The 25,292-nt window shown below is 42.8% G+C and overlaps 3 protein-coding genes across 3 annotated transcripts; 2 read left to right on the forward strand and 1 right to left on the reverse strand.

Annotated features, from left to right (window-relative positions):
• Positions 1-366: 366 nt before the first annotated feature.
• Positions 367-7,395, forward strand: LOC137902813 (sodium-dependent neutral amino acid transporter B(0)AT1-like). Its single transcript, XM_068746896.1, has 12 exons — positions 367-565; positions 3,651-3,791; positions 3,894-4,031; positions 4,120-4,301; positions 5,120-5,230; positions 5,303-5,415; positions 5,522-5,650; positions 5,826-5,982; positions 6,057-6,261; positions 6,354-6,513; positions 6,910-7,072; positions 7,222-7,395. Exons 1-12 carry the CDS (start codon positions 367-369, stop codon positions 7,393-7,395), a joined length of 1,872 nt encoding a protein of 623 aa, XP_068602997.1.
• A 3,426-nt stretch (positions 7,396-10,821) lies between these two features.
• Positions 10,822-15,716, forward strand: LOC137903434 (sodium-dependent neutral amino acid transporter B(0)AT1-like). The gene is made up of 12 exons (XM_068747584.1): positions 10,822-10,963; positions 11,675-11,815; positions 11,928-12,065; positions 13,103-13,284; positions 13,359-13,469; positions 13,565-13,677; positions 13,754-13,882; positions 13,973-14,126; positions 14,300-14,504; positions 14,596-14,755; positions 14,851-15,013; positions 15,501-15,716. Exons 1-12 carry the CDS (start codon positions 10,822-10,824, stop codon positions 15,714-15,716), a joined length of 1,854 nt encoding a protein of 617 aa, XP_068603685.1.
• tert (telomerase reverse transcriptase) lies at positions 15,704-24,042 on the reverse strand. The gene is made up of 16 exons (XM_068747218.1): positions 23,827-24,042; positions 22,387-23,671; positions 22,118-22,307; positions 21,867-22,014; positions 21,574-21,762; positions 21,207-21,368; positions 21,038-21,127; positions 20,870-20,955; positions 20,549-20,665; positions 20,362-20,433; positions 19,549-19,737; positions 19,145-19,271; positions 18,084-18,145; positions 17,643-17,767; positions 17,395-17,532; positions 15,704-16,762 (listed from the first exon to the last, which is right to left on the reverse strand). The coding sequence occupies exons 1-16, from the start codon at positions 24,040-24,042 to the stop codon at positions 16,659-16,661; spliced, it is 3,300 nt and encodes a 1,099-aa protein (XP_068603319.1). The 3' UTR covers positions 15,704-16,658.
• Positions 24,043-25,292: the final 1,250 nt, after the last annotated feature.

A 25,292-nucleotide genomic window follows, 5' to 3' on the forward strand; every position in this document is an offset into this window, starting at 1 on the left:
CTCACTGTCATGTGGCAATATGATTATCTCAGGTTCTCAAAGTGCAAGGTGGACATTCAAACAATCTCAGCCGAGGCTCTCGGAAAGAAAGGAGAAGGGAAAACTGAATGGGATAACTTATATTGATGTTTCCATTTTGTGTGAGTGAACAGTGAAGCAATGCCTTTTAAATCCCCCGACGTGTGTCTTGTAAATGTATATCCTTGATGGGACTGTAACTGAAAAATAAAACAGATGACCTTGTTAATCTGGACTGTAGCAATAAAGTAAAGCATCATAAACCTGTTCCACAATCGCTGATTAGCAAACACTAAAACCTCATTGTGCGATCCAACAACGACAGCGTAACGCTTCAGCGGGGTCGCCATGAGATTGATACTTCCTAACCCAGGACTGGATGACAGAATCCTTTCGTACGAGGACCTGGAGAGGATGGAGGTAGAGAAGGCAGATAGCAGGCCGAAATGGGACAACAAATCCCAGTACATCCTGACCTGTGTGGGCTTCTGCATTGGCATTGGAGCTGTGTGGAGATTCCCTTACTTGTGTCAATCTCATGGAGGAGGTAAGCTCAGATGAAAATAACCTTTTACTTCATTCATTTTAATAAATTGCACATGAACTCTCAATTCTTGACTGCAATGAAAGCAGTGGAAAAGGCAAAGGCAAAGGCATGTGATGAGGACTTGGGACAGGTTAGCTAGGCAAAGGGGCATGGCTGGGAAGGATGTACATCAGGTAACGGTGACGAAGGGCTAGTGATGAGAGTGTGTTGAGAAGGTGGGAGGAGTACTACAAGGAGCTGATGAACAAGGAAAATAAGAGCGGAGGATGTTGAAATTATAGATTGCGTGATTAATTAGCAAGGATGGAGTGAGGACAGAGTTAAAGAAGAGGAAGAGTGGCACGGCTTTTGGTCCAGAGCCAGACGACATACCTGTGGAGTTATGGAAATGTTTGGATGACATGGCAGTAGGCTTTCTGACTCAATCGTTTCAGTCAATCCTGAAAAGTGAGAAGTTGCCAGAGGCGTGTAGGAAAATCTGGAGAATTGGAAAAGGTTTCACGAGACTGGGGGGCGGACCTGGAGGTGGTAGAGCCGAGGACCAGAATGGTCAGGATTAAGAATAAGTATCTTAAATTGAGAGCACATGTTGGACAGTTTGGTAGGAAAGTGAGAGACGAGGTGAAAATGGTTTGGACATGGTGTGTAGGAGAGATGATACCTGTGTTGGGGAAAGGATGCTGAAGAAAGAGCTGCCAGGGAAGAAGAGAAAAGGCAGACCAGTGTGGAGGTTTATGGATGCAGTGAGGGAGGACATACAGGTGACTGGTGTGAGGAAGGAGGACACAGGGAACAAAGGGCATTGGAAGAAGATGATCTGCTGTGGCAATCTCTAATAGGGCAATGTCAAAAGGAGAATATCTTGTTAAACTGCACCGCTACTGCCAGTTCTTGAATGAGTTCATGAATTTTTGTGTAGCTAACCTCCTCAATACCCGTTTGGTATTTTTTTCGTTTTTCTTTTTTAACATCTTTGGATTTTCTTAAAGGGACTAGATGAGTCATAGAGATGCAGAGTTAGTGGTCACTGCTAATATTGTGTATCTGAACTGTGAACTTTCTCAAACATTCACCAGTCTTTGTGTATATATCTGTAACAGTTCGCTCTGCTTCCAATGTGGGCTCTCGCTGATGCGCAGAAGGTAACGGTTGGTAAATGTTGGTAAAGTCAACAACAAAAAAACATACACTTTAAAGCATCCTTCAGTCCAAACACAAACATAGGTGCTTTACAGCATGGCATGGCTCTCCAGTCTGACAGACTTGTGCAAGTCTTTCCATTGGTCTAGTGCATTATTGCAATATGTGAAAGTCAATCACTACAACACAAAACGCCTGTTATAATCACGTCATTCCTAACCCTGCTTCCCTGAACTGATCGCACGCGCTCTGTCTGTTGCTATTGAACACTAACCAAACCACTGCATTGCTCCTTAGATTGGTATCCCTCTCTTATGGCACTAAGTAGTCGACCCCCTCATCCCTACTGAGATGAAATTACCCTCAGAACAAATCAGTTTACTATGTGTGTAAAGTTAAGTGTGTGTGTGCGTCCAGAAGGCCTGCTTCACCCTCTCAAATGCCAGCTTGGACCACTGAACCGGATCTGAGGCGCCTTTCTTCGGGTCAGTGGGTGGGCTGGTCAAGTAGGCGAAGCTGGACATGAACCACCAATAGCAGCCAAATAGAAGCCCACATAGAGTCCAAGAGTCCTCTAACCCGTTTTTCCGTCTTGGGCCAGGGATTGGCTGCAATAGCTGCCGTGTTATCTATTAGAAGATCCTCCTTGTATCCCAGATACTGCAACTCTCTCCATGAAACTGCACTTTTTTTCCAGTTAGCCGTGAGTCCAGCCTACCTACAAACCTTACGGAGTATGAAAGGATGCTTTTTCTTTAGACTTAGGAGATGGGGGAATCAGCCTGCAGTGTTCCAGTGTTGTAAAAAAACAACAACAACAACAACACATGGTTCCAATTGGTCCAAGATCCTTCTGACTTTTGGTCATCAAGCCCTCTGTTTCCTGGAAACGGAGGAGGAGGATGCAGGATGATTTCCCCTCCTGCATTGGAAATCTATCCTGGGACTCAGGGAGCATCTCAGGGAGCATCTATCTGCATCTTAATTTGCTGTCCTTGAAGGTGATCCAACCCAGGTTCACCAGCCTATTAGTAAATTGTGGCGATAGACGTGGGTTGCGCTCGTGTTGGTGAAACTCCTGCTGGGAAGGCAGGCTGGTTCTCCTTTCTCTAACCATCTGCAAATTTGGGATCAGTAAATTTGGTACCCAACATGCCAATGGTTCCTACTTGTCTGGGCTGATGCCTCGGTACAAGTTTACCTTTGATTATTCCTGTTACTGGATTAGCTCTGGTAAAATGTTTGATTAAAGTCAGAATTGTTTCCCTTCGTCTCCTAACCCTTTGGGATCATGTTCCGCAAATTGCATCACTCTGTCTTGCATGGTGGTAATTTTGTCTTTGAAATCCAAATGTTTCCCAAAAAAAAAAGACTTTTGCTAACTTTGTCAGAAATCACTCACAATTAGACAGCTCGAAAACTCTGTTGTTTCACCATCTACAAAAAAAAATCACTGCTCAGAATACGAAGAATATAAAGCTATTTAAAAACTCAGCTGTCTACAATCAACATAAACGGCCCAGGGTTTCAGCACAAGGAGACATGCAGCAACCATTTAGCAAAACGTGCTGAACCGCATGAAAAGCAGCAGATGGCTTGGCACAACTCAAACTATACCACAAAAAACATGATAGGAATCAGACCTCTGAGAATGAAAACATCTCTTGGATGTGTTACATAATATATATAATAAAAAAGCAGACTTTGAAAGATCAACTTAGTTATCTACAAAATCCTAGAAATAAGGTAATTTTATGTCACTATCACTAATTCTTTATTTATATGTACTGTATGTGCATTTGCATGCGTTTGTATGTGTGTGTGTTTGTATGAGCAAAGTCTTTCTTGGGTAAAACATTTTCATATGTAGGATGCTGAAATAATTGATTGTCATGAATGCAACAACGTGGGTGTATAATTGTGCTACTCGTCACACGTTTTCCAGGTGCCTTCCTGATTCCCTACCTGATCCTGCTGGTGCTGGAAGGACTGCCTCTCCTGCTGCTGGAGTTTGCCATTGGTCAGCGTCTCAGGAAAGGCAGTGTGGGTGCGTGGACAGCCATTAGCCCTTATCTGACTGGGGTCGGTATGTGAAATGAGCTCGAGCAAGTAGAATAAAAAAAACAATTAAAGACCCCTGCTAATTTGCTATTTGTGCAATTTTACCTTTGGTGGCGCTGTCCCTCAGGTATAGCCTCCATGCTGGTTTCCTTAATTATTGGGCTGTACTACAACACCTTAATAGCCTGGATCCTGTGGTACCTCTTCAACTCGTTTCAAAGCCCTCTACCTTGGACCCAGTGTCCTCTCAATGACAATGGAACAGGTATCTGAACACACACACATTATCAACCCGTGCTTCCACACGAACATCAAACTGCTCTGTTTCAATCAGCGCCGTGTGTCGCCTTCAGGGTTTGTGCCGGAGTGTCAGCAGAGCTCCACTGTGGATTACTACTTTTACAGAGTGACTCTGAATAGTTCAGCCTCTATTGCCGACTCTGGAGGGATCCACTGGCCTATAGTGGCCTGTCTGTTTGGTGCCTGGTTTTTAATCGGTCTCTGTTACATACGGGGAATCAGCACATCAGGAAAGGTTTGTTGAACTTTTTTTTTTACATTTTTGGATAACTCAGCTAAGTACAGTAATACCTTGACATACGAGTATGATTTGTTCCTGGACTGAGCTCGTAACTCAAATCGCTCGTATGTCAAATACATTTTTCCCATGTTGGACAGTACAAGACACTTTATACCGTAATTGTACCTTATACTTACATACACCTAGACATAATAGTTCTGCCTTTGGAAGGCTTTGTTTTCTTGGTATCATCCTTCTGTTTGAGGATTGTACATATCGTCAATGTTCTCCGCTCATACTGGCGTGCTACATCGCTTACGCGGACGCCACGGTCATGTTGATCGATTATTTAATGCTTCATCTCCATCGTCATCACGCGTCTTTTCTTGTCACTGCCATTCTTACCACTCGCTTTCTTTGGACCCGCCGCTTATAAGGAATACTCACAGATAAAGGCAATAATGAAAACACAACGGGGGAATACCTGGTGAATACCTGAACTCGACCATTCAGCGCAAGCATCTGGAAGTTTCTCTAGACTAGATACTCGCATCTCAAAGCAAAATGTTGCCTGCAGACTGGCTCGTAACTCAGAACTCTCATATGTCGAGGTATTCCTGTAACTTACATCAAGAATTGCCAGGGGACATTTTTTTTTTTATGAAAGACAGAAACAACATATTAATTTGAGAGACTTTTCTTATAAACAAAGATTAAAATCGTCTCTGCACAATTTTTTGTTTCATTCATCCTTCATTAAAGGCAGGATAAATTTTTTTAACACATTCCTGACTGTTCAAGTTGATTTTGCGCTTGTCTTGTCTCGACCTCAGGCCGTGTACGTCACGGCCATCCTGCCTTACATCGTGCTCGCCATCTTCCTGATCAGAGGGCTGACTCTCAAAGGCTCCCTGAATGGAATCAAGTATCTCTTCACACCACAGGTGTGCTTTTGTTGTCGCTAAATATAGGATGAAATTCATAACCCAGATGAAGCGTTGTCTCTTCTCTTGCAGGTCAAAGAGCTGATTAATCCAACGACTTGGCTGGATGCAGGTGCCCATGTCTTTTATGCCTTTAGCATAGCATGGGGAGGCCTCATTTCCTTCTCAAGCTACAACCCTATTCAGTAAGAAGCAGCATATTTATTGAAGTTCTATTGCAGCATTCTCTCACAAGACAATGGCAACGCTTCCCCTGACTTGTGTTCCTGAAACATCCGTTTCTTCTCAAAGCAACAACTGCATGCAGGACGCCGTGTTTCTGACTGTCGTGACTGGCCTCACCTCGATCTACACCGCGACGGTCACCTACTCCATCATTGGCTTCAGGGCCACAGAGAAATACGACAACTGCAACAGCATGTGAGTAGCAGCAAGTTCTACGTTTGAAAGATTAGCAGTCACTGCCAAAAGGCACCGATTCAATCACAAGATTATGTAAGAAAAATAAATTATGTTGTTAAGAGGGAAACTGTATTTTCAAATATTTACAATTCCAATCACTTGAAATAGATCACATTTACAATATTCCCCGCAGGAACATCCTGGCATTATCAAATGCATTTGAGCTCGCTGAAGGCAGCATCACGACGAGCAACTACGACGAAGCCCTTCAACATTTCAACAGCTCGCATCCAGATCTCGTTCTTGGGTTAGGCATCAAAGCGTGTGACGTGCAGACGTTTCTCAGCGAGGTGACTTTTGATTTCCCGGGTTTGGACTGTGTTTCGCGCTCGCTTGCAATGTGACGGATGCGGTTTTTTTGCAGGGTGTGGAGGGAACAGGTCTGGCTTTCATTGTGTTCACAGAAGCCATCACAAAGCTGCCGGGTTCTGTAGCCTGGTCTATCCTCTTCTTCATCATGCTTCTCTGCTTGGGAATCTCAACTTTGTTTGGTAACATTGAGGGAGTGGTGGTTCCACTGAAAGACCTGAAAATATTACCAAATCATTGGCCCCAAGAAGCCCTAACCGGTAGTGTGTTTTATACATGGAGCTATCCTGGATAGGATTCCACATTGACTGATTGCCTGATTTGTTTTTGTGCATGTGTGTGTGTGTCTCAGGTGTGACGTGTCTTGTTGCTTTCATCATCTCCATCCTGTTTGCTCAGCATTCAGGTCTTTATTGGGTCACTCTCTTTGACAACTTTGGTGGATCAGTTCCGCTTCTGACCATCGGATTGATGGAGATGATCGCTGTTGTCTACATCTATGGCATCGACAGGTTCGTGCATGAAGCTTAAAAGAATGACGTGCAATCTGCACTTCCTGAGCTAAAGCTATGCGTGCATGGTTTGGATTTCATTAACTAGGAAACACAATGCTGCTATTTATCCGATTTATTTGCTGCAGTAAGAATATTTTTATACATGGAAACTATAGCAGCATTTCCATCAACATTCTTCTTGTCTTTTCAAATGCTTTTCACCATTTAGTGCCATCCAGCTCATTGTTTTGTTTTTGATAACTTTGATAAAAATGGGTTTGATACTAATTTAGTCATTCATTGTCAGATGCGTCGTATAGCCATGGGCTACACCAAATATTGCAGTAGTATGGGTTCTGCACAGCAAGTTTAAATACATTTACACAATCTAATTAAATGCTTCTTGCGTGGCAGGTTCAACAAGGACATCGAGTTCATGATCGGACATAAGCCTTCCATCTTGTGGCAGATTTCATGGAGGTTCCTCAGTCCTCTTCTGGTTCTGATTATATTGGTTTTCTACCTGGTGACACAAACCCAAATAGAGCTCACCTATTTAGTCTGGGATCCCAGCTCTGTAAGTTCAGAAGCTTGTTTCATTTTTATTTTGTTTTATTCTAAACATACATCAAGGCAAATTATCTAAGTTAACAATGTGCTTTAAACATTTCTGAGTAACGCTGCAGGATGTCAAAGTGACAAATCAGTGTTTTTTGCGGTTTCCAGGAAGATTTCCCAGCGATGGCGTCAGTGCCGTACCCTGCCTGGGTCTACGTGGTCATCTTTCTCTTGGCGGGGGTTCCCACTCTGATAATACCCCTGTACGCCCTGTGCAGGCTGGTCTATGTTTCCTACAAGAAGAAGATGGTATCTCGACAAAAAGATACCCTTTTGTCCTAACTATTATAGTTATTAAATTCAGAATAAACCAGTATCAAGTTTTTATATATATTTAGATATATATAAAAAAGAAAATTCATTATTTAAATCATTACTGAAGAGAGTATTTATATCCATGTATATCCAGTTCTTAAGCCATATTAACTTGTATTAGTAGCTTTGTCATCATTAGAGACAAAGAGAGAATAACTTTCTTAGTATAGTATACTTGAAGCATGTCTTATAGTAACATGGCTCACTTGTGAGTGTGGCTATTAAAATATTTTTACAACATTGAAACATGACACTGCTTTGCCTTTATTGCATGTATTGTCTACTGCACAATACATTTAAATTGTTTTAAGAGGATTTCTGCAGTAAATGAAAAACACCTCCTCGTACAATCTCGTCATCTGTGATGTGTTTATGATCAACTATTATTATTATTAGCCATGTTAGGGATATGAAGCAATGCATCCTTTGGTGTTTGTCACAACTCGTTCTGACTCTGGGCTCCTCATAAAACAGAAAATTGTAAGACAAAACTAACAATCATAGGTTAACTATTGGATTTTCTAATGCTATACTTATGGCTGGGAAGAATTTACAGCGAAAATTATATAATTCAGTATATATATCTCAAGCATGTTCTATACAAGATTAAGCAGGAACAGAAAGGCTGGACAACGATGACCACCTGTGTTTGAAAACCTTTAATTTATCACTTGATGTTTTTCTACGTGCAATATGCAGGTATATATAACCATTGTACATAAATCTCCATACAAACACAATACACCAATACATAGCCATTAAAACATTTCTGCTCCTCTATCCTGTGGGACCTTTACCCTGAAAGAAGGTGTTTTCAATGAGCTTAAATATCTGTGTTTAGATATGCCTGATTTAGATGTGCGCACCTTTATCACTATAAAGGTTCATATCAGTGAGGCGTATATCGTGTTGTGTAAGATAACCACAATCATCAGCCTTAATAAAATCCTTCTTCCTGGAAGGTACAAAACTTCAATAAAAATGAAGACTTGTCATTTTCACACACACACACCTCACTTAAAAGGAATTTCAACATAAATAAAAAAAACAATTTAAAAATGTTGCTACTGGGAGATCAACGCCTGATTTGCAGAATCTTGTCAAACACGACGGACTGGCACATATTAAAATGATGACTCCACGTAATCTCAACGGCTCCATTGATAAAAAGGAAGCAGAGAAGAACTGTGAACTCAACTGAAGCATTATCTGGATAAAACTCGAGCATAAGGCACGCAGGATATTCTCTCAGCGGCAGAGACACTCAGGAGAACGACACGCTGCTCTCCAGACTCTGGAAATGCTAGACTGAAGTAGAAATGGATTCACAAATGTGATAATTAATTTTTCTATGCACATGACTTCTATTACCTTATTGTAGAAAATGATTAATCAAATACTTTGATTATGTGTTGTTTCAGAACTAGGATTAAAGAGTTTGGGAGGTTTTGATTTTATATTTCTACCAGTAGATGGCAGGAGCGGACAACACTTTTCACTGAATTTCAATTGCATGATGACGTCATTCTTCTGAAAAAAGTTGTCTTGAAATTATGTATACTGTACTATGTTGTAAGAATTTTATGCCTTTCTTTTTTCTTTCTCCAAATATTTATTTATTTTGTTTTATGGAGTTTTTGCTCTCTTTGAAAGTGTTTCCTTGTGAGATAAATGATCTTTTAAGGCACCTGGGATCACAGGCGTGCGTATCTTCTTCACTCAGCAATTCATTAATAGGCTTAATCTGATCGTTGAAATGCACCTGTGAGAGGGTTCGTTAGCGTTTCATGCTCGTCTGAGGCTATTATGATGGTGTAGAGGTCAGAGTGACGTCAGATTGGTGAATTCCCTCTTTGACAGTGTTTCCCAGTGAAGGAGTATAACAGGATACAGGATAACAGGTTGTTGGTTAAACGTCTCTTCCAGGACATTTCTGGTTGATTTGACTTTAATACAGGAGCTAGTGTTTTAATATGCCTGATTAAACCGTAGTGTAACAATGCATGGATTTGGTACGGTTGGCGTTCCTGTCAAACACATATTATGTATGGATGATTTTTGTAAAGCAGCCATATCATTAAAGCAAGAAATAACCTAAATCTGATGTGATGTGTACACTAATTAATTTGTTTATGATTTCTAATATGTCATACATGCAGCATAAATGTCAAAACAACTATCCCTAGTAATTAAGGCAAATGAGAAAAAATGTATTATCTGAATCATTGTGGGTCAATTTAGCCATGCCAACATGCAAAAAAACAAAAACAACTCAGAGTAGTTTAAGTGGTAATCGTGCAGACACATAACAATCAATCCAATGAACAAACACTTTAACAGAGGCAGTTACTGATAGTGGATGGCATAAAACCTCACTCGAAGAGCACGGCCTTAAGCACATGATTTGGTTACGGAGGAGAATGAAGTCATCCTGAGCTGAAAGAGTTATGCACGAGAAAGAAAGGCATGCATTTAACTTTTTTCTACTCAATGATCTTTTGAAGTTTAAGGATCATAGCCAAAAAGCCACATTCTGCCACAGCACCATTCTTCCTCCCCCTCAGATAAACATGTGCATGTGTCTGAAAACAAAGCAGACCTGACTAATGAAACATGGCGAGCCAAAGTCTGCCCAAAAAACTTAATTAAAAAAGAACGACATGTACTTAATAACTGATGCCAGAGAAAGCTTACCGATACTCTCGAGTATTTCTGTTAAGAGATGGTGCCAGAATGTGACTTGCTCTAATATCCAGACTTTCTGAAGATTTACTTTTACCAAAGGTGCCATGTTTATTTAGCGTTTAATACATTTTTCTAGTTTCCCAAATCTCTTTTTTTTCCCCCATGTTGTTGCTTCAAATGTTTTTTTTTTTCCTCTTCCTGTAAAACACCCTCACTTAGAGTTCAGTGTACAAATCTTGGTGTCCTAACAACATTTGAAAAACAGAATAAAAATGTGTCTCAATCGTTTGTCACCATCTTTTTATTTTTAGTGCCTTTTTCTGAGAGGTATGCTTCAGGTCATTGTAACACTAAAACGCCAGGTTACTCATTATTCAAGGCATCGCACACTCCCATTTGAAACCAGGAAGGAGGACCACTAAACCCTCATACTTTATTTTTTCACTCCTTTCCTGCTAGCCTGAATCCTCTCTAAAAAAAAGAAACCAATAGAAATCTATATCCCCTACGCCATGCTGCCGCTGATAGGCCATTATAAGACAGCCCACTGATCAGAGTCAGAATGCTGGGCATCACTTTAACCTGACGTACACTGAGGCCAAATCAGTTGGAGAACTCTGGATTTAATGAGACATACACGGATTCCACTTACAGTGTATATTAAAGCTGGGATACCTGGACTTGTGATAAGATTTTTTATTTTTGATCATGAACAAAAAAGAATCTTCCGAGGTGGAGGAGAGACCCAAATGGGATAACAAGGTCCAGTACCTGTTAACGTGTATCGGCTTCGCAGTGGGACTCGGAAACGTCTGGCGTTTTCCCTACCTTTGCCAAACCTATGGAGGAGGTGAGATCCTATATGATGCTTTTTAATGCATGGGCTGTGCTACATAATTGCCCAATAATTTGTCATAGTTCATTCATTAAGATTGTTGTTGGAGATTTAAGTATTTTTGGCTACATTTCATTGACTTTTCAAAATGTTTCAGACATTTTATACAATCATGGGATAGATTACTTTAGCAATGTTGGCCTCCGTGGAATTATTTGCCTGGTGTAATTAGTCATTCAGAACAGAGCAGTGAGTCATTGTCAGGGCGTTCTAGGAATGGAACGTGGATCAATTTTGGTGAGCATCAGAGAATAGAATAGAATCTACTTTCTCTATCGACTGTTAACCCTGACATTCCTGATTCCCATTAGCAGGGTCCCTCGCCTGAGCCTCTGTGTCACCTCAGGATCTATTCATCCGTTCTTTTCTTGAGCAGCTTTAGCCATAGAGCCGTTTTATTTGAAGCTGTGCTGTTTTATTGGAGTCGACTCCTGCTTTTTGGCCACTTTTCAATTCCATATATTTAATTTTAAGGAGGTCTTCTAACAATTATTTTAGCTTATTTTGACTTTGATTAAGAAAAAGTAAGTTTAATTTTAAAAAGCCACAATCTTACTTGAATAATCTTTGTGCAGTTCAGGTGAATATTCTCATCCTCATCCTCATCCTCATCCTCATCCATTTAATGTGATCAGTTGGTGGTCAGTGTGTGCTTCATGTCTTTAGGGGCCTTCCTCATCCCCTACCTGATAGCGCTGGTGTTTGAAGGCCTCCCTCTGCTCTACCTGGAGCTGGCTATAGGACAGAGGCTCCGCATGGGCAGCATCGGTGTCTGGAGCGCCATCTCTCCAGTGCTGGGTGGACTTGGTGCGTGACCTTGAATGATTAGTCAAATGTATCTGAAATCTATCAGTATGTTAGGAGCTGAAATCCATTTTGAGGGATGGAAAATGTTCAATTATTTTTGCCCTGAATGCAGGAATTGCTTCCATGTTTGTGTCATTCCTGGTGGGCCTTTTCTACAATACCATCCTGGCCTGGGTGCTCTGGTACTTATTTCATTCATTTCAAAACCCACTGCCTTGGAGCGAGTGTCCACTCAATGAAAACCGCACAGGTAACAGCCCCGCCCCATTCCATCCACTCATCTTATATGCAGCGCAATCACAGAATAATTTAGTTTAATAAGTAGCTCAACGCTATGTAGAAAATCCATATACCATTTAAGAATGTGTATGCATGCAATAAAGACTAAACAGGGGGGAGGGGTTAACTACCTATCTATAAATGAGCCATTTAGAAAACCACTTTATTGTTATACTGCACCACAGAAAGTAAAACAAACATGATTTTATTCCAAGGTTAGTTTCACAATTCCAAGTTGTTAAAATCTGTTTCAAGGCATTAAATGTTTTAATGTAGAAAAGTACACTCAAAGGCCTTTAAGCCTTTTTTTTTTGTCAGCATGCATGCGTATACGGTTCGGTCATGTTGGAGTGATTTCTTTTTACGCTAAACCTAAAAATTAAAATTTTACAGTCACAACATTTTCATCTCCCTAATCTCAAATGACCAGTCGCTTCTTAAACTAACCCACCCCAATAAGGATTCATAAAAATTTAGAAGAAAATGCCAAGCTGTACAAGAATGTCACGGCTGGGGCAGCATGACCGGTAACATGCCACTGGCCGGTTGGAGGCAGGATGCTCCGCCAGACAAGCCGAGAGGCTCACGTTTGGAATAATGTAGAAAGAGGAACAAAAGACGGCCCACGTAGTCCCACGTGTGGAGAAATGCCACAGCATGAGCAGCCCCAGAAGCAGTTCCAGGCAGGGGTGGGCCGCTGTGCCATGAGGCGCCACCATCCAGAGGTTGTGCCAGTGCATGAGGAGGAGGAGGATTACTTTTCATTCATTTCCTTCAGTCAATTGCTAATGTTATGCTGCTTATATTTATATGGTTGTTTGTGTTCTGTTTACTTGAACACACAAAATAAATGTGCAAGTAAACACCCTGTTTTAAATCCCTCAGGTGTACAAGAATCCTAATATACGCTATAAGAAATAAGGAATGAAGACATAGTCCTTACAGGTTTTTTTTTTTTTTATACCTCCATGTTGGCTTTAATATTTCCTTGATGATGCATCCATAAAGGTTACAATGCGGAGTGTGAGGAGAGCACTCCGGTGAATTACTTCTGGTACCGCACCACCCTGAACATCTCACCTGACATCGACACCAGCGGCTCCTTGCAGTGGTGGATGGTCACCTGCCTGGCCTGCGCCTGGTGTGTGGTCTACATCTGCTTCATCAAAGGCATCGCCTCCATTGGAAAGGTGTTTACCCGATGTTTGCTCATCCCGATTCACTGAATCCCTCCGACGTTAATGTTGTTCGCATGTCGTTGCAGGCTGTGTATTTTACAGCCACGTTCCCTTACCTGGTGCTCACCATTTTCCTGGTCCGTGGCATCACTCTGCCTGGAGCTATTGATGGATTGATGTACCTCTTCACTCCTGATGTAAGTTCGCTTGCTCGTTGCCGCCACAGTTTGATCATACCTTATTTCCCAGATACAATAACCTCATGTGTTTTTTTTTTTTACACCTGCCGCAGTGGACCCATCTGCAGAGCCCTCAGGTGTGGCTGGATGCTGCCACCCAGATCTTCTTCTCTCTCTCTGTGGCCTTTGGAGGTCTCATAGCTTTCTCCAGCTATAACTCAGAGAAGTAGGAACCAGAACTTTGATTTAAATTGAGACGGATTGCTTGATGGTTCACAAGGCTATCCTCTATGTCTTCTTAGGAATAACTGTGAGAGGGATGCCGTTTTAGTCGGAGTAATAAACAGTGCCACGTCTCTCTACGCCTCCATTCCCATCTTCTCCATCCTGGGATTCAAAGCTACCAACGCCTACAACGCCTGTCGAGAAAAGTATGTCTTCTCATACCACGTGTCATTTTAAATCTTCTTCACGCGAGTTCCGATGAGCATTTGTTTGTTTTTTTGGTCTCTCATCTGCAGAAACATTCTGGCTCTGATCAACCACTTTGAAATATCAGACCATAACATGACATTGGAAACCTATGACGAGTGGCTTCATGAGCTAAACAGTTCTCATCCAGATATTGTGGGTAAACTGACAACATTCTGTCACCTCCAAGAGTTCCTTGATCAGGTAGTATTGACACTCCTCCTTCTCTCCCCCCCCCCCCCCCCCTTCCTCTCTCAAAAATTCTCAGCTGGAATCTGATCTGACTTTGCTTTTCTTCGCTGCATGCAGTACATTCTGTTCGTACAGAGAGTTCACGCTTCCTCATGACTGTGTTGTCTCTCTTCCTCCTCCCTCAGAGTGCATCAGGTACCGGCCTGGCGTTTATAGCCTTCACTGAAGCAGTGATAGCAATGCCTGGGTCACAGATTTGGGCCATATTGTTCTTCATCATGCTCTTCACCCTGGGCCTCTCGTCCATGTTTGGCAACATCGAAGGAATAATCACACCCATCAATGACCTCAAAATACTACCCAAGTGGATTCCTCATGAGGTTCTGACAGGTACCTGCAAATACTTATTCTGCAGTATAAAATATATATATATATTGCTTTGGAACCCCACAATAAAAAACCCATTTGTTCACTCCCTTAGGGATCGTCTGCTTGGTATCCTTCTTGGTGGCTCTCATCTTCACTTTGAGATCGGGGAACTACTGGGTGGAAGTCTTTAACGGCTACGTGGGATCCGTGCCTCTGCTCATCATTGCTGTGTTTGAGATCATTGCAGTCATTTATGTCCACGGAATGACAAAGTAACTTTCCTCCTCTCCATCAGCACAGCACAACTCTGTTAAAAAACAAAAACTGACCCCAGTGTGATTCACCATCTTCTGTCTTCTATTAACAGTTTCAGTGACGACATCTATTTCATGACCGGATCGAGACCCAACATTTACTGGAAGTCATGTTGGATGGTGATCAGTCCATTGCTGCTCATGGTGGTGCTTGTTGCCTATGTGGTCATTCAGGCACAGAAACACCCCATGTATCCGACATGGAACCCAGCTTCTGTAAGCAAATCTCTCTCACACACACGCATCATTTATAGTTTGGACCTTAAGCCGCACAACGTCTCACTACTGTTTTATTCCAGTTATTCTCAGGGCTGTTGATTATAAGCTACCGTTTCATCAACATTTGGCAGATTGGTGAACACAGCAGCGCATTTAACAGCTAAAGAGACAGATATTTTCCTTTGGGGAAGGATTTATTGGATCTCGATGTGAACTGAAACGAGAACAAATATGGGACAAAAATATCACTGCTATCCCATTACAGATTTTACAAGGAATGTTAACATTTATGTTTAATTAACAGAGAATATACAATTGTGTGATTATTTTCTGTGTTTGCACCTCTAATCTTTGTCAATACACAAACAGTAAAAACTTCTCTTGCCAGGGAATAAACAAGGCGGCAAAAAAAAAAAAAGATTTAATTCCAACATGAAACCATGTGATAATGTTGTAATTCATATTTCACTTGTCTTTTCTTCAGGAGACTTTCCCTAAATATGAAGTACACCCCTACCCTGACTGGGTGTTCGCCATCATCATCCTCCTCTGCGTAGTGCCGGTGATTTCCATCCCTCTGGTGGGGATCTACAAATGCATCCGGAATAAAAAAGAGGCCACTATCCGCAATAATCCTAGTGTGTATTGCAATGACGGGTTTGAAATTGAAATATACGGAGAGTACAAGCACAAACCTTGAGACGTACTGCAAGTAGTACTTATTGTCACTGCACCTGAACAGAAATGTACCTTTTTCCATCGCTGCTCCCGCCCGGAAGTTACAGCTTACATTTTCTCCCTAGTAACTAAACTGGTGTCAATGGACGGTGAAATGATTAAGTATTGTACATGGTTATGTAGTACTGTACATGGTTAAAACTCACATATCGTGTGACAGTGATTGCACAAATTCTTACATTTGAACCTTTTTTGGTTTTCACACAATTCCTTCAAATTCCTGCTCGTCCCAGAATTCCTGAGGGTTTTCTCAAAGGCGTCATCAGGTCTTCAAGCATTGAAGGACATGTACAAAAACCACTTCACCTGTTCATGTTAGGGAATCATATGGATTTATTGGTCATGACTGTGAGAAGGATTAAACATAAAAGACTAAACTGATTTCAATGAATCCTCTTGAAGTGTTTAACAGAACCTTTTAGCTTCAACAAGTGTATTTTCCAAGTGTTCCAAGTCACATTTCTTCTTTGTTGTTAACCACAAATGTAAATCAAAGTCCAAAGAAACAACCAGCTGTGGGATGAGGTGATAATAGATGATTATACTGCTTTATAGACCTGATTTTCCTTCTGCAAAGCCTTTTTACAACTGAAGTTTATCACTTAAGTGTTTTATATCTGATGACTACAAGCTGTTTCCTGCTGTCTCTGCAGCCAAGCTTATCCAAAAGCACTCGGACTGCATTGAACATTGACAGAACAATCCAACTCTTGCATGTCATCTCACTCCACGAAGCCTGAGGAGGAAACAAGAAAAACACAAAAAGCCATTACAAATCTCAAATTTAAGATCAGATTAAAAAAAAAAAATGTGATTGCATTCTTTTCCATAGGATTTTGGACATTTTTACATGTGGAATTCCTCGTGATTGTGTTAAGATCTGCAACTGGGGCTCCCTGGTGCCCTACTTCAACTTGGCCAAGAAGTCAACTGCGGTCCTGGGGTTGGCGGCCTGTCGGACCATGGCCAGCCTCAGGTCCCCCAGACACTGCTCCAGCCTGCGCTTGCCTGTTAAGATGGACGACAGGAGCAGACAGAAATGTGTTTTTCTAACATGTTGTGCACGGGAAGGACATTTCTTTAGTTAGGCGTAGAGTCTTCAAAACCAGATGCAGAAGACGTTGAATTATTCATGTCCATTCGACCGCTTATTGTTGATATTAAACTGAACTTCCATCGTACCGCCTGCTCAGAACCTCTTATTGCAGCAGCGAGGTCTTGAAAGATTTCTGTTGCTTTCAGTTTGTCAAAATGTTTTCCCATCTGGCTTCAGATTAATTTCTGCAATAAACACCAAAACTCTGCAACTGGTAGGCGAGTCTTATGAATAATATAAACGCATACGCCAACGTGAGTAATCCAGCTATCGATCGTTCTGCAGACACCGTTTGATTTGTTTGGGGGTTAAACAGTGTTGCAGGTGGTCTGCAGCAGGACGAGTTGGACTTATGGAGGTTTACCTGTTAAATGCACAAAAGGCCCAGCAGCAGTATCCCCTTTGAGTACTGATAAAGTTTAACATCATGGAAAACCAGACCTTTTTTTAAACTCAGAATGCTCAAGACTGCAGTTGAGTCTTGTGAACTTGTGCATCCATAGGCCAGTTCACGCATATGCAAGTGTTTCCTGAGGACACGTACGTTTCTGCAGGCTTCGGAGTAGATCTCTATAAGGACGGCGGTGTTTGGACAACACCAGCCAGAAGGCCAGACAGAACAGCAGCTCCACCGCTTCGTACTGCACAACGCCCGTCAGAGCCTTATTTCCTAAAGAGCGTCCTGAGCAAAACGAAGAGATATATACGAAATCATTACAATGTTTTTATACTTAATTGCTTCTTTCCTTTCGAGATGTGGGGGGGGGGGGGAAATTTGCTGCCGTTTGTTGCCTTTGTTGCTGATCCTGAGGAGATGATTGGTGTACTCAGCCATGTGCCAAATGATTTGCAGGAAGTACGCAGGGTTCTTAGCAACAGTCTGTCCAAAGGGCAAACTCTGAGCACACACATGGAACCTAGAGAAAAATGCAAAAAAATAAACAGACAGAACAGAATTCACTAATGAGCCCTGCCTGTTCTGACATTTTCACACGAGATAAAAAGGCGTAATCCTCTTGTGTTTATTTTAGGTATAATTAGTATACAATTTATATTTATTAAAGTTACAACTACCTCACACGCATAGGAAAAGGAAGATGAACAATTTGAAGTTCCCGGTTTTGATTTCCTCCCGTTAAATCAATGCATCAGTTGCGTGAAGGAAAAGCCGGCTGCAGCGCTCGGTGGCATCAGTTTGGAACACAAAAGAAAAGCACGGCGATTTGAGTTTACCTGTGTGCATGAAGCAGCAGCAGCTCATAGATGTTCTTGTAGACTGCGTTAAGAGAATTGGTCTGAGAAGGAAATGGTATTGATTATTAGAAACATGACAAGGAATGTGCATTAAGAGACTTAATGTTAAAACTTGATTAAATTCAAGTCTGAAAACTGCCTTTAACATTTATACAGGACAAAAAAACAATATTGATCTGCTTCATCCTTCGTTGCTTGGTCTGTTTACTGGTTTTATTACCATCTGCTCTGCTCCACTGTTTGTTAATAACTTGCCATTGATTAAATAGTGGCGTTATCGTGGGACCGGACACTATTACAACAGCCATTTACTTATTTGTAGCCATTTGAGGGGAAATTCCTGCAGCTCAAATAGCTCATTAACGAATGGTTTGTTTGAGGAAGTGTTTGGGTTCACATTACACTTGTCGGCCGCGGCCTTTAGGGCTGGCACACAGCTAATGCAGGATTGTTTTGCAGGTAACCTGAACACGGTGGAGTCACATCTTCATTGGATCTTATCTTCTGAAGATACTGCATGTCTAAAGATAGCAAGGCTCCGAGGCTAATGTGTGAGCTAAAGGTAACCAACATGCGCACAATTTAATACACTGAAGTTTATTAGGTTGTTATCTTTAAATATGTTCATGACCATCTTAGCTAATATTTGCTATTAGCACTAAGCCGAGGCCAAAGTGGTGAACGGATCGACAGACGGCAACCTGATTAATCATTCTGTGGTTAAGAATCGTGACTCGCAGTATTTAAACTGTATTAAACCAACCAACGTTTCTACTGTTGCAACATGTAATCAGTCAGGAGAACTCAAAGTCGTAGATTTCATTGTAGATTGGGCTTTTTTTTTTAACCATAAAATTAAAATCGGGCAAATTCAGCTCCAGGTGTTTCTGAATTTCTCTCATTTGCTTGTAAAATAATAAACCTTGTAGCTACCCAATTATCTCCTGGAGTATTCACCATTTCTATTGCTTCTCATTACGAGGATCATTCCTTTTTATGACGACCACGTCACGGTTTTTGAAATCACCGTTTTCCCTGACCTTCATATCCAAGAATAAGGCATGGCATTTGAGTCTGAGGATAGCCATCAGTTTCCTCTTCATTTGTTGTCCAGCTGAGTGGGAAGAGCCCAAAGTCAGGCTGTAGCGCACAGACATGCCAGCATAGCTGTGAAAGATGGGAGGGAGAAGTAAAGCAAATGCTAAAAATCCAACAGTGCCGAGAGAATCTGCTGTGAAAAGGAGACATGTCTGAAAAATGGAAAAAATGCATTCTTTATGACATTTCTCTTCCGTCCTAGATGGGGGAGTTGTCTCTGAGAATGTTTATGAGTGGGTGTAGAGTCCAGGGAGGGGTTGGTGTTCAGTCAGTCCAAAAAGAACTCGTAAAATGCACAGACGCACCAACAACTTCAGTCAATGATTCTGCAGTACATAACCCTCACCTGGAATAGTCTTTGTAGACGTCGAGTGAGCAGCTGTCCAACAGCAGCCCACACCAAGGGAAGAGACAGCGAGGCGCTAGCACCCGAATGCTGGGACAAAACCTGGCGCGACTCATCAGCGGAAAGTTGACCGCCACCTTCTGCGGGTTGGCCACAAGACCGTACTCCGGGACCCCGTCCAGCAGTGTGCTAGATCACACATGGGAGAGCAAAACGGATTCAAACTCACACACATTTTACGCTGAGCCTGCCCCCTCTGACCTCCCCCATGTGCAGAGATCCAGCATATCAGGAAATGAACGTCCGTCAACTGCTCGTCAATGCATTTACATCCTGCTACGAGAAATCTAGAAGTTTAGATATTCAATATTTAAATCGAAATTACATTTATATTTAAGCTTTAAGCAGAATGTCATATGCGTACCGGTATTTGCTCCTTTTTGACACATTGATCAAATTACTTTTAGTGACAGGAATATGGATGAAAAATTACATTTGATGTTACAATTGAAGTGATTCATAACCAAGATTGGAACAGTACTCAAAAACTGAATATTAGTGTTATTCATTTACTGTAATTTAAACAAAATGTATACTGTTGACATTTGTTTTTTAAAGTAAACCTTATCACTAAGTAGATTTGTAGCGTCATCTGCTGGAACCACAAATTATATTGCTCCCTGTTGAAAGGGTCACAGTAATGGTGATTTTTTCTTTTTGGAAAAATTACATTTATGACAAACACAAACAATTGAGAGACTTTGTTTTGCACGTCAGCAGTGGCGCGTCTGTAAAATCTCATGCGTGTCTTACTCGAGGAACCATTCTGCTTCATACAAGTCTGGGGTGATCAAAAGGAAGTCGTCCACCAGTCTCATCAAACATCTACGGAGACAAAGAGTAGAAACTGGTGTGTTGAACAGAGCCATGAGTTCCAGCAGAGAAAGCCTGCCCCCACGCTGCTGGGAGTGAGTCGGTGCAACTCAATGTTCAGACCTACCCTCTCCTTCCCATCATGTCTTTGAACAGGACGTTCTCCATGTGGCCGTAGCAAAGACAGCAGAGCAGACTGGAAATGACCGAGCCCTGAGGAATCCCTCTGCACTGACGGTATGTTCTGAAACACAGAGAAATAGGATTGCTAGGCCTGCCACCAACACAATAATAATAACACAGAGGTCTTAAAGAACACAGCATTAATTAAAAAAAACAGAGGAATAAAAACCATAAAAAAACACTTCCTGTAGAAGTGATTTAAAACAGAACTGATTTCGAGTGGCTGAGACTCGACTGTTAACCGTTTAGTGTCCGCGATGCTTACTTCTTCCCAAACTGAACGACACTACTGGTTAACATTTGGATGAAGATCTGCTTTGCCTCTTTGCCACGAAGTTCTGAGCAGAAACGCTACAAGGAAGAAAATATAAACGCAATTATTGAGTCCAAAAACAAAATTAGGTATGAAACGTGGTTACGATGCGACTCTCACCTGCTCGGCCAGCACAGCGTGGTGACATTCTCCACTGTCCTGCAAAGACATCACGAACCCTTTCATGCCGCAGGGTTCCAGTAAATATGCCTGTATTAAGAGAAATTATGTTTTTACGTCCGTATAGACAAAGAAACAAAGTGCATGGTCGGCGCATTTATGACAATACCCGTCTGACAAAGGTTTTCTTCAGCCCTTCGTAGGAATCAGCCCAGATCTTGGAGTAACAGCGAATGGTAAAGTATTTATCTTGGATTAGTGATAGAGCCTGGTCAATCACTTCAATGAGTTTCTTATGAGGCAGACTTTCATAGGCGCCGCTCACATCCACCTACAATTCAGAAAAATAGACACGCGGAATTAATAGATTTAAAAAAAAAAAAAAGAAAAGAAAAAGGGAGGCCTTATTTTAAGAAGAATGAAATTTCTTTTTTCTGATTTAACTTTAAATAAGCTACATTTCAACACTTTTTGAACAGAACAAATGTCAACATTATATTATCAGCGAGGACAAATAAAACAGGAGAAACACCAACTTTAACAAAGTAGAGCGGTTGGGCCGTCTCTTTCTGGCTCGGCGCTATCGAGCGCAGTACGTTGTGGATCTCTGCCATCCCCCACACGGTAGAGCCCAGGAGGGACGGGTTGATGTTCACGCAGGCCCGCAGCACACAAAACAAGTCCCGGACGCGGCTTTGGTTCAGGTGCGAGCGAAAAGACGAATCCTAAAAAAATGTGCACACGCGTTCAAAAACGATGCCAAGCAAGCGCAACCGCTCACGGACTCTGGTCCGCTGGATTGATGTCAAGAATGTTCATCAAAGCGTACCTTCGTTTTGGCGCCGGCGACTCGCGTGATGGGCCTCATGCCATCAATCTTGGGAATGAAGCGGAGGCGGGAGATGATGGTGGATTTAGGGAGGGAAGCCACCTGGGCCGGAGTCAACTCTTCCAGCTGACCCTTGGAGAGGTGCCCTCTGTAATCAGATTGCAAAGCTTTGTGAGCTCATGTCCATGACAACGGTGTGTGTGTGTGTGTGTGTGGGGGGGGGGGGGGGGGGGGGGTGTGCACACGTCTACCTGAAGGCAAGGTCCTCCAGCTTTTCCCAAACGTCATGCTTGTAGAACCTGAGGGCGTTCTTCTGGCCCAGACTCTCTGTGACATAGAAGAGGGCTCGAACCAGGCCCCCCACATAGCCATCGAGAAGCCAAGCCAGGAACTGACCCAGGATCCGCGTCCGGTAGGCGAGCTCACTCGGCGGGACCCGGCCTTGCAAGACGAAAGCGGTTTCCAGTCAAAAATACACGTTGCAGAGAAGAAGAACGCTCACCGCCTACGACAAACTTACCCGTCTGACTGATCTTCAACCAATCGCAGTCGTTGACCTTCATCTTCCACAGCAGCTCGGCCACGGAGAGCCTCTCGAACTTCCCGCTGTGCAAGAAGATCCGGATCCTGACCAGGAAGCGAAGGCGATTCTGATGGGAGCCCCACAGCGCCTCGGGAATGACAGCGCAGAGGCATTCTCTGATGAAAAGGTAGACCCGGTGAGGTGCAGAGCGCTGAGACAACAGGGAGCCGAAACCCCCCCGACCTGGACTTTGGGCCCTCGGCAGCGGGCACATCCGCTGGAGTATTTTGCGGTAAGGACATCGCCTGTGTTGGCGCAACAGCCGACCGAACAAGGCGGCCATGCCGAAGAAGCGCCGGGGGAGTTTTTTGGGCTTCTTTTTCAGACCGTTTAGATACGAAAGTCCTTCAAAGAAGACTATCCGTATCAAATCCTGCCCTTGCAGCTGCCGGCGGCCGTCGGCACACTTCACCTTCCTGTTTAAGAGGAAGCCGTTCATGCCCTTTCTTCCATACAGGATTCCAAGGGTGCGGATAAAAGATTGCGTGGGAGGCGGAGGGGGGTACATCCCCGATCTCCAGCCGGCTGCTCCGTCCCGCGCTTGAGACTCAGCACGGTGTTTGGACACCGGAGCGCCACCTTTTAAAGGCTTCACAGGTGGCGTTGGCTCCTCAGACGCGGGCCGTCCCCCCTCCTCCGCTTCAGAGCAAACCGGTTGGATTTCTTGCACGACTTCTTGCGGTCCGACCCGTCTCCTCTTATTCGAGCGAGTTAAAGCCCCCTCCTCATCCTCCTGATCCGTTCCTCCCTTTCTTTTCCTCTTCTTCGCTCTCACGTCTGTTCTGCTCCTCTTCTTTCTGGCAGCAGGTCTTTTCACCGTTCCTGCGCGTCGATATCTTGCAAAAGAGGCGCCGTTAAGAGTCCCGGATCGAGCCTGGAGATGAAAACACGGGGAGGCGGTTGCCATGGAAACCCTGTCATGGACAGGAGCGCCACACACCTGGAAAACGCACGACGGAGGGACGGCCACAAACAGAGTGCAGCTCTCCAGCAGGTAGCGCGTGACGTCTGTGCCGAGCCGCGCCGTGGCTCTCCTCCACAGGTCGCTGCCCTGGATGTAGCACGCACTTTGGGTCACGACCCCTTGGTACTGGAATTGGTCTGCGTTCCGCATCTCCCGAGGCAGGGCCTGGATGTTGTAGCCATTTACCAAGATGTTTCTTTTTTTCTTTCTCTTCATACTGTTTAGAATGAAGGCCATCAGTTCAGGCAACGTGCAGATCTGTGAGAGGAAAAAAATAAAATCAAATAATATATATATTTTTTTTTTTTAAGTGGTGACTTTTCTTTTTTTTTTTTTTTTACTGCGAGTCACAGTTCCAACCAATCTTTCCCGTCTCGTTACGTTACACGTTTCTCGTTCCTCGGCGGGATTACCTGGCTGCAGCTCGGGACTTGCGTGAGTTCCTGATCTCGACACACGTAAATGCCCTGAACGAAGGTCTTGAAGCGGTCCGTGTCGGACTCTTCAATGGCCGCCGCTCTCTGGCCTTCTTTGAACACGACACCGTCCGCGAACTCGTCCAGCGTCTGCACGTGTTGATACACCGACCGGAGAACACCGGCCGCACGGGACATGCCGTCTGAAGACATCGTAAACAACGCTAAGTCGCTATGATGACGGATACCGCCATCTTGTTTACGCGCAAAGGATTCTGGGCCTGTGTGTTTTTTGCGTTCCCTGAAGAAAAAGTTATTTAAATAGTGGAAAAATGATCGTCGGGGTCAAGATATGTATGTACTACAGTATCTATGGGAAATATGTTGTGTCTGTAAACTTGTAAAATGTAAATATTCCCCGAGATATTCTTTTCCAGTCACGGGAATATCACAAATGATGACAAAATTGGAATATCGATAGTATATTATGATGATGTTTTTGTATTTGTTTATGTTCCTTCTCATTCTTTCCTTCCTTTTGCAAGTATATTTGTATCACTGTTATGTTAATAAAGTAAAAAAGAAAAAGAAAACTCTTCCAGTCACGTTTGTCTTCTGATAGGCTGATACTTTCCCAACACTTGAACAATAGAACAACAGTTGTAAAATGCTCACAAATCTTGATACTTGTGGCTATAATGTGTAACGTAATAAACGTGTACACTCTATATTGAGTTATTAAAAAAATACCAAATTTATTTTTGGCAGGTTGTTTGTGCAGGACCATGTCAAAGAAATGAAATGGCACTATTGTCCTCCAAAGCACAGGTCGCTGTGGCAGCGACTGCTCAGGCGAAAGGACTTTACGATAACAGACAACACACGGATTTGCAGGAATCACTTTGTGTTGGGCAGACCGTATGGTCAAAATCCACACCCATGCATGTTCATGCAGGGCTATGAGGGAGAGGAAAGCCATATTGAACTGCAAAGTGTCATTCCTCGTTGGTCTGAGCCCGGCAACGCAGATGAATGCATGAAAACTGCTGACATCAAACGTAAACCGATTCAACTGAATGTTTTCCCTGCACAAACAAAGAATGTGACGAAGATTACGGAAGACCACTGCTATTGTACAGCATCATCTCAGGACACCGGAGAAGAACGCGTACACCCTTCCAGCGTGCCATAGTGCAGCGAACCTTACCAGTCTTCTTTGTACTCGTGTGATGACTTGAATGAAGAGCATTTGTATTCATGTAAATCTGTTTGAGAGTGAGTGTAAGTGTGTAAAGTGTGATGTATGCGAGCAAAGAGTGGAGACAGCTGATAGATGAGAGGGATGCCCTGAAACATGAAGGACTTCAGGAATACCCCTTGAGCAACAACAAACATACAAAATAAATACAATAACACTGAAGTTACAAATGGGGTTTTAAATGTTTGAATGTGTATTAGAGTGC

The sequence above is a fragment of the Brachionichthys hirsutus genome, chromosome 13 (genome assembly GCF_040956055.1).
Source record: "Brachionichthys hirsutus isolate HB-005 chromosome 13, CSIRO-AGI_Bhir_v1, whole genome shotgun sequence".
Classification (NCBI taxonomy): Eukaryota; Metazoa; Chordata; class Actinopteri; order Lophiiformes; family Brachionichthyidae; genus Brachionichthys; species Brachionichthys hirsutus.

Bases quoted from the DNA above. Each gene is read 5' to 3' on its own strand.
- LOC137902813 (XM_068746896.1), top strand. From the start codon at position 367: ATGAGATTGATACTTCCTAACCCAGGACTGGATGACAGAATCCTTTCG. The intron at 566-3,650 runs GTAAGCTCAGAT...CACGTTTTCCAG, and splicing joins GTGTCAATCTCATGGAGGAG to GTGCCTTCCTGATTCCCTAC. The intron at 6,514-6,909 runs GTTCGTGCATGA...CTTGCGTGGCAG, and splicing joins TACATCTATGGCATCGACAG to GTTCAACAAGGACATCGAGT.
- LOC137903434 (XM_068747584.1), top strand. From the start codon at position 10,822: ATGAACAAAAAAGAATCTTCCGAGGTGGAGGAGAGACCCAAATGGGAT. The intron at 10,964-11,674 runs GTGAGATCCTAT...TCATGTCTTTAG, and splicing joins TTGCCAAACCTATGGAGGAG to GGGCCTTCCTCATCCCCTAC. The intron at 13,470-13,564 runs GTAAGTTCGCTT...CACCTGCCGCAG, and splicing joins TGTACCTCTTCACTCCTGAT to TGGACCCATCTGCAGAGCCC.
- tert (XM_068747218.1), bottom strand. From the start codon at position 24,042: ATGTCTTCAGACGGCATGTCCCGTGCGGCCGGTGTTCTCCGGTCGGTG. The intron at 21,369-21,573 runs GTTGGTGTTTCT...TCTGAATTGTAG, and splicing joins AACCGCTCTACTTTGTTAAA to GTGGATGTGAGCGGCGCCTA. The intron at 19,272-19,548 runs GTGAGGGTTATG...CATCTTTCACAG, and splicing joins GTCTACAAAGACTATTCCAG to CTATGCTGGCATGTCTGTGC.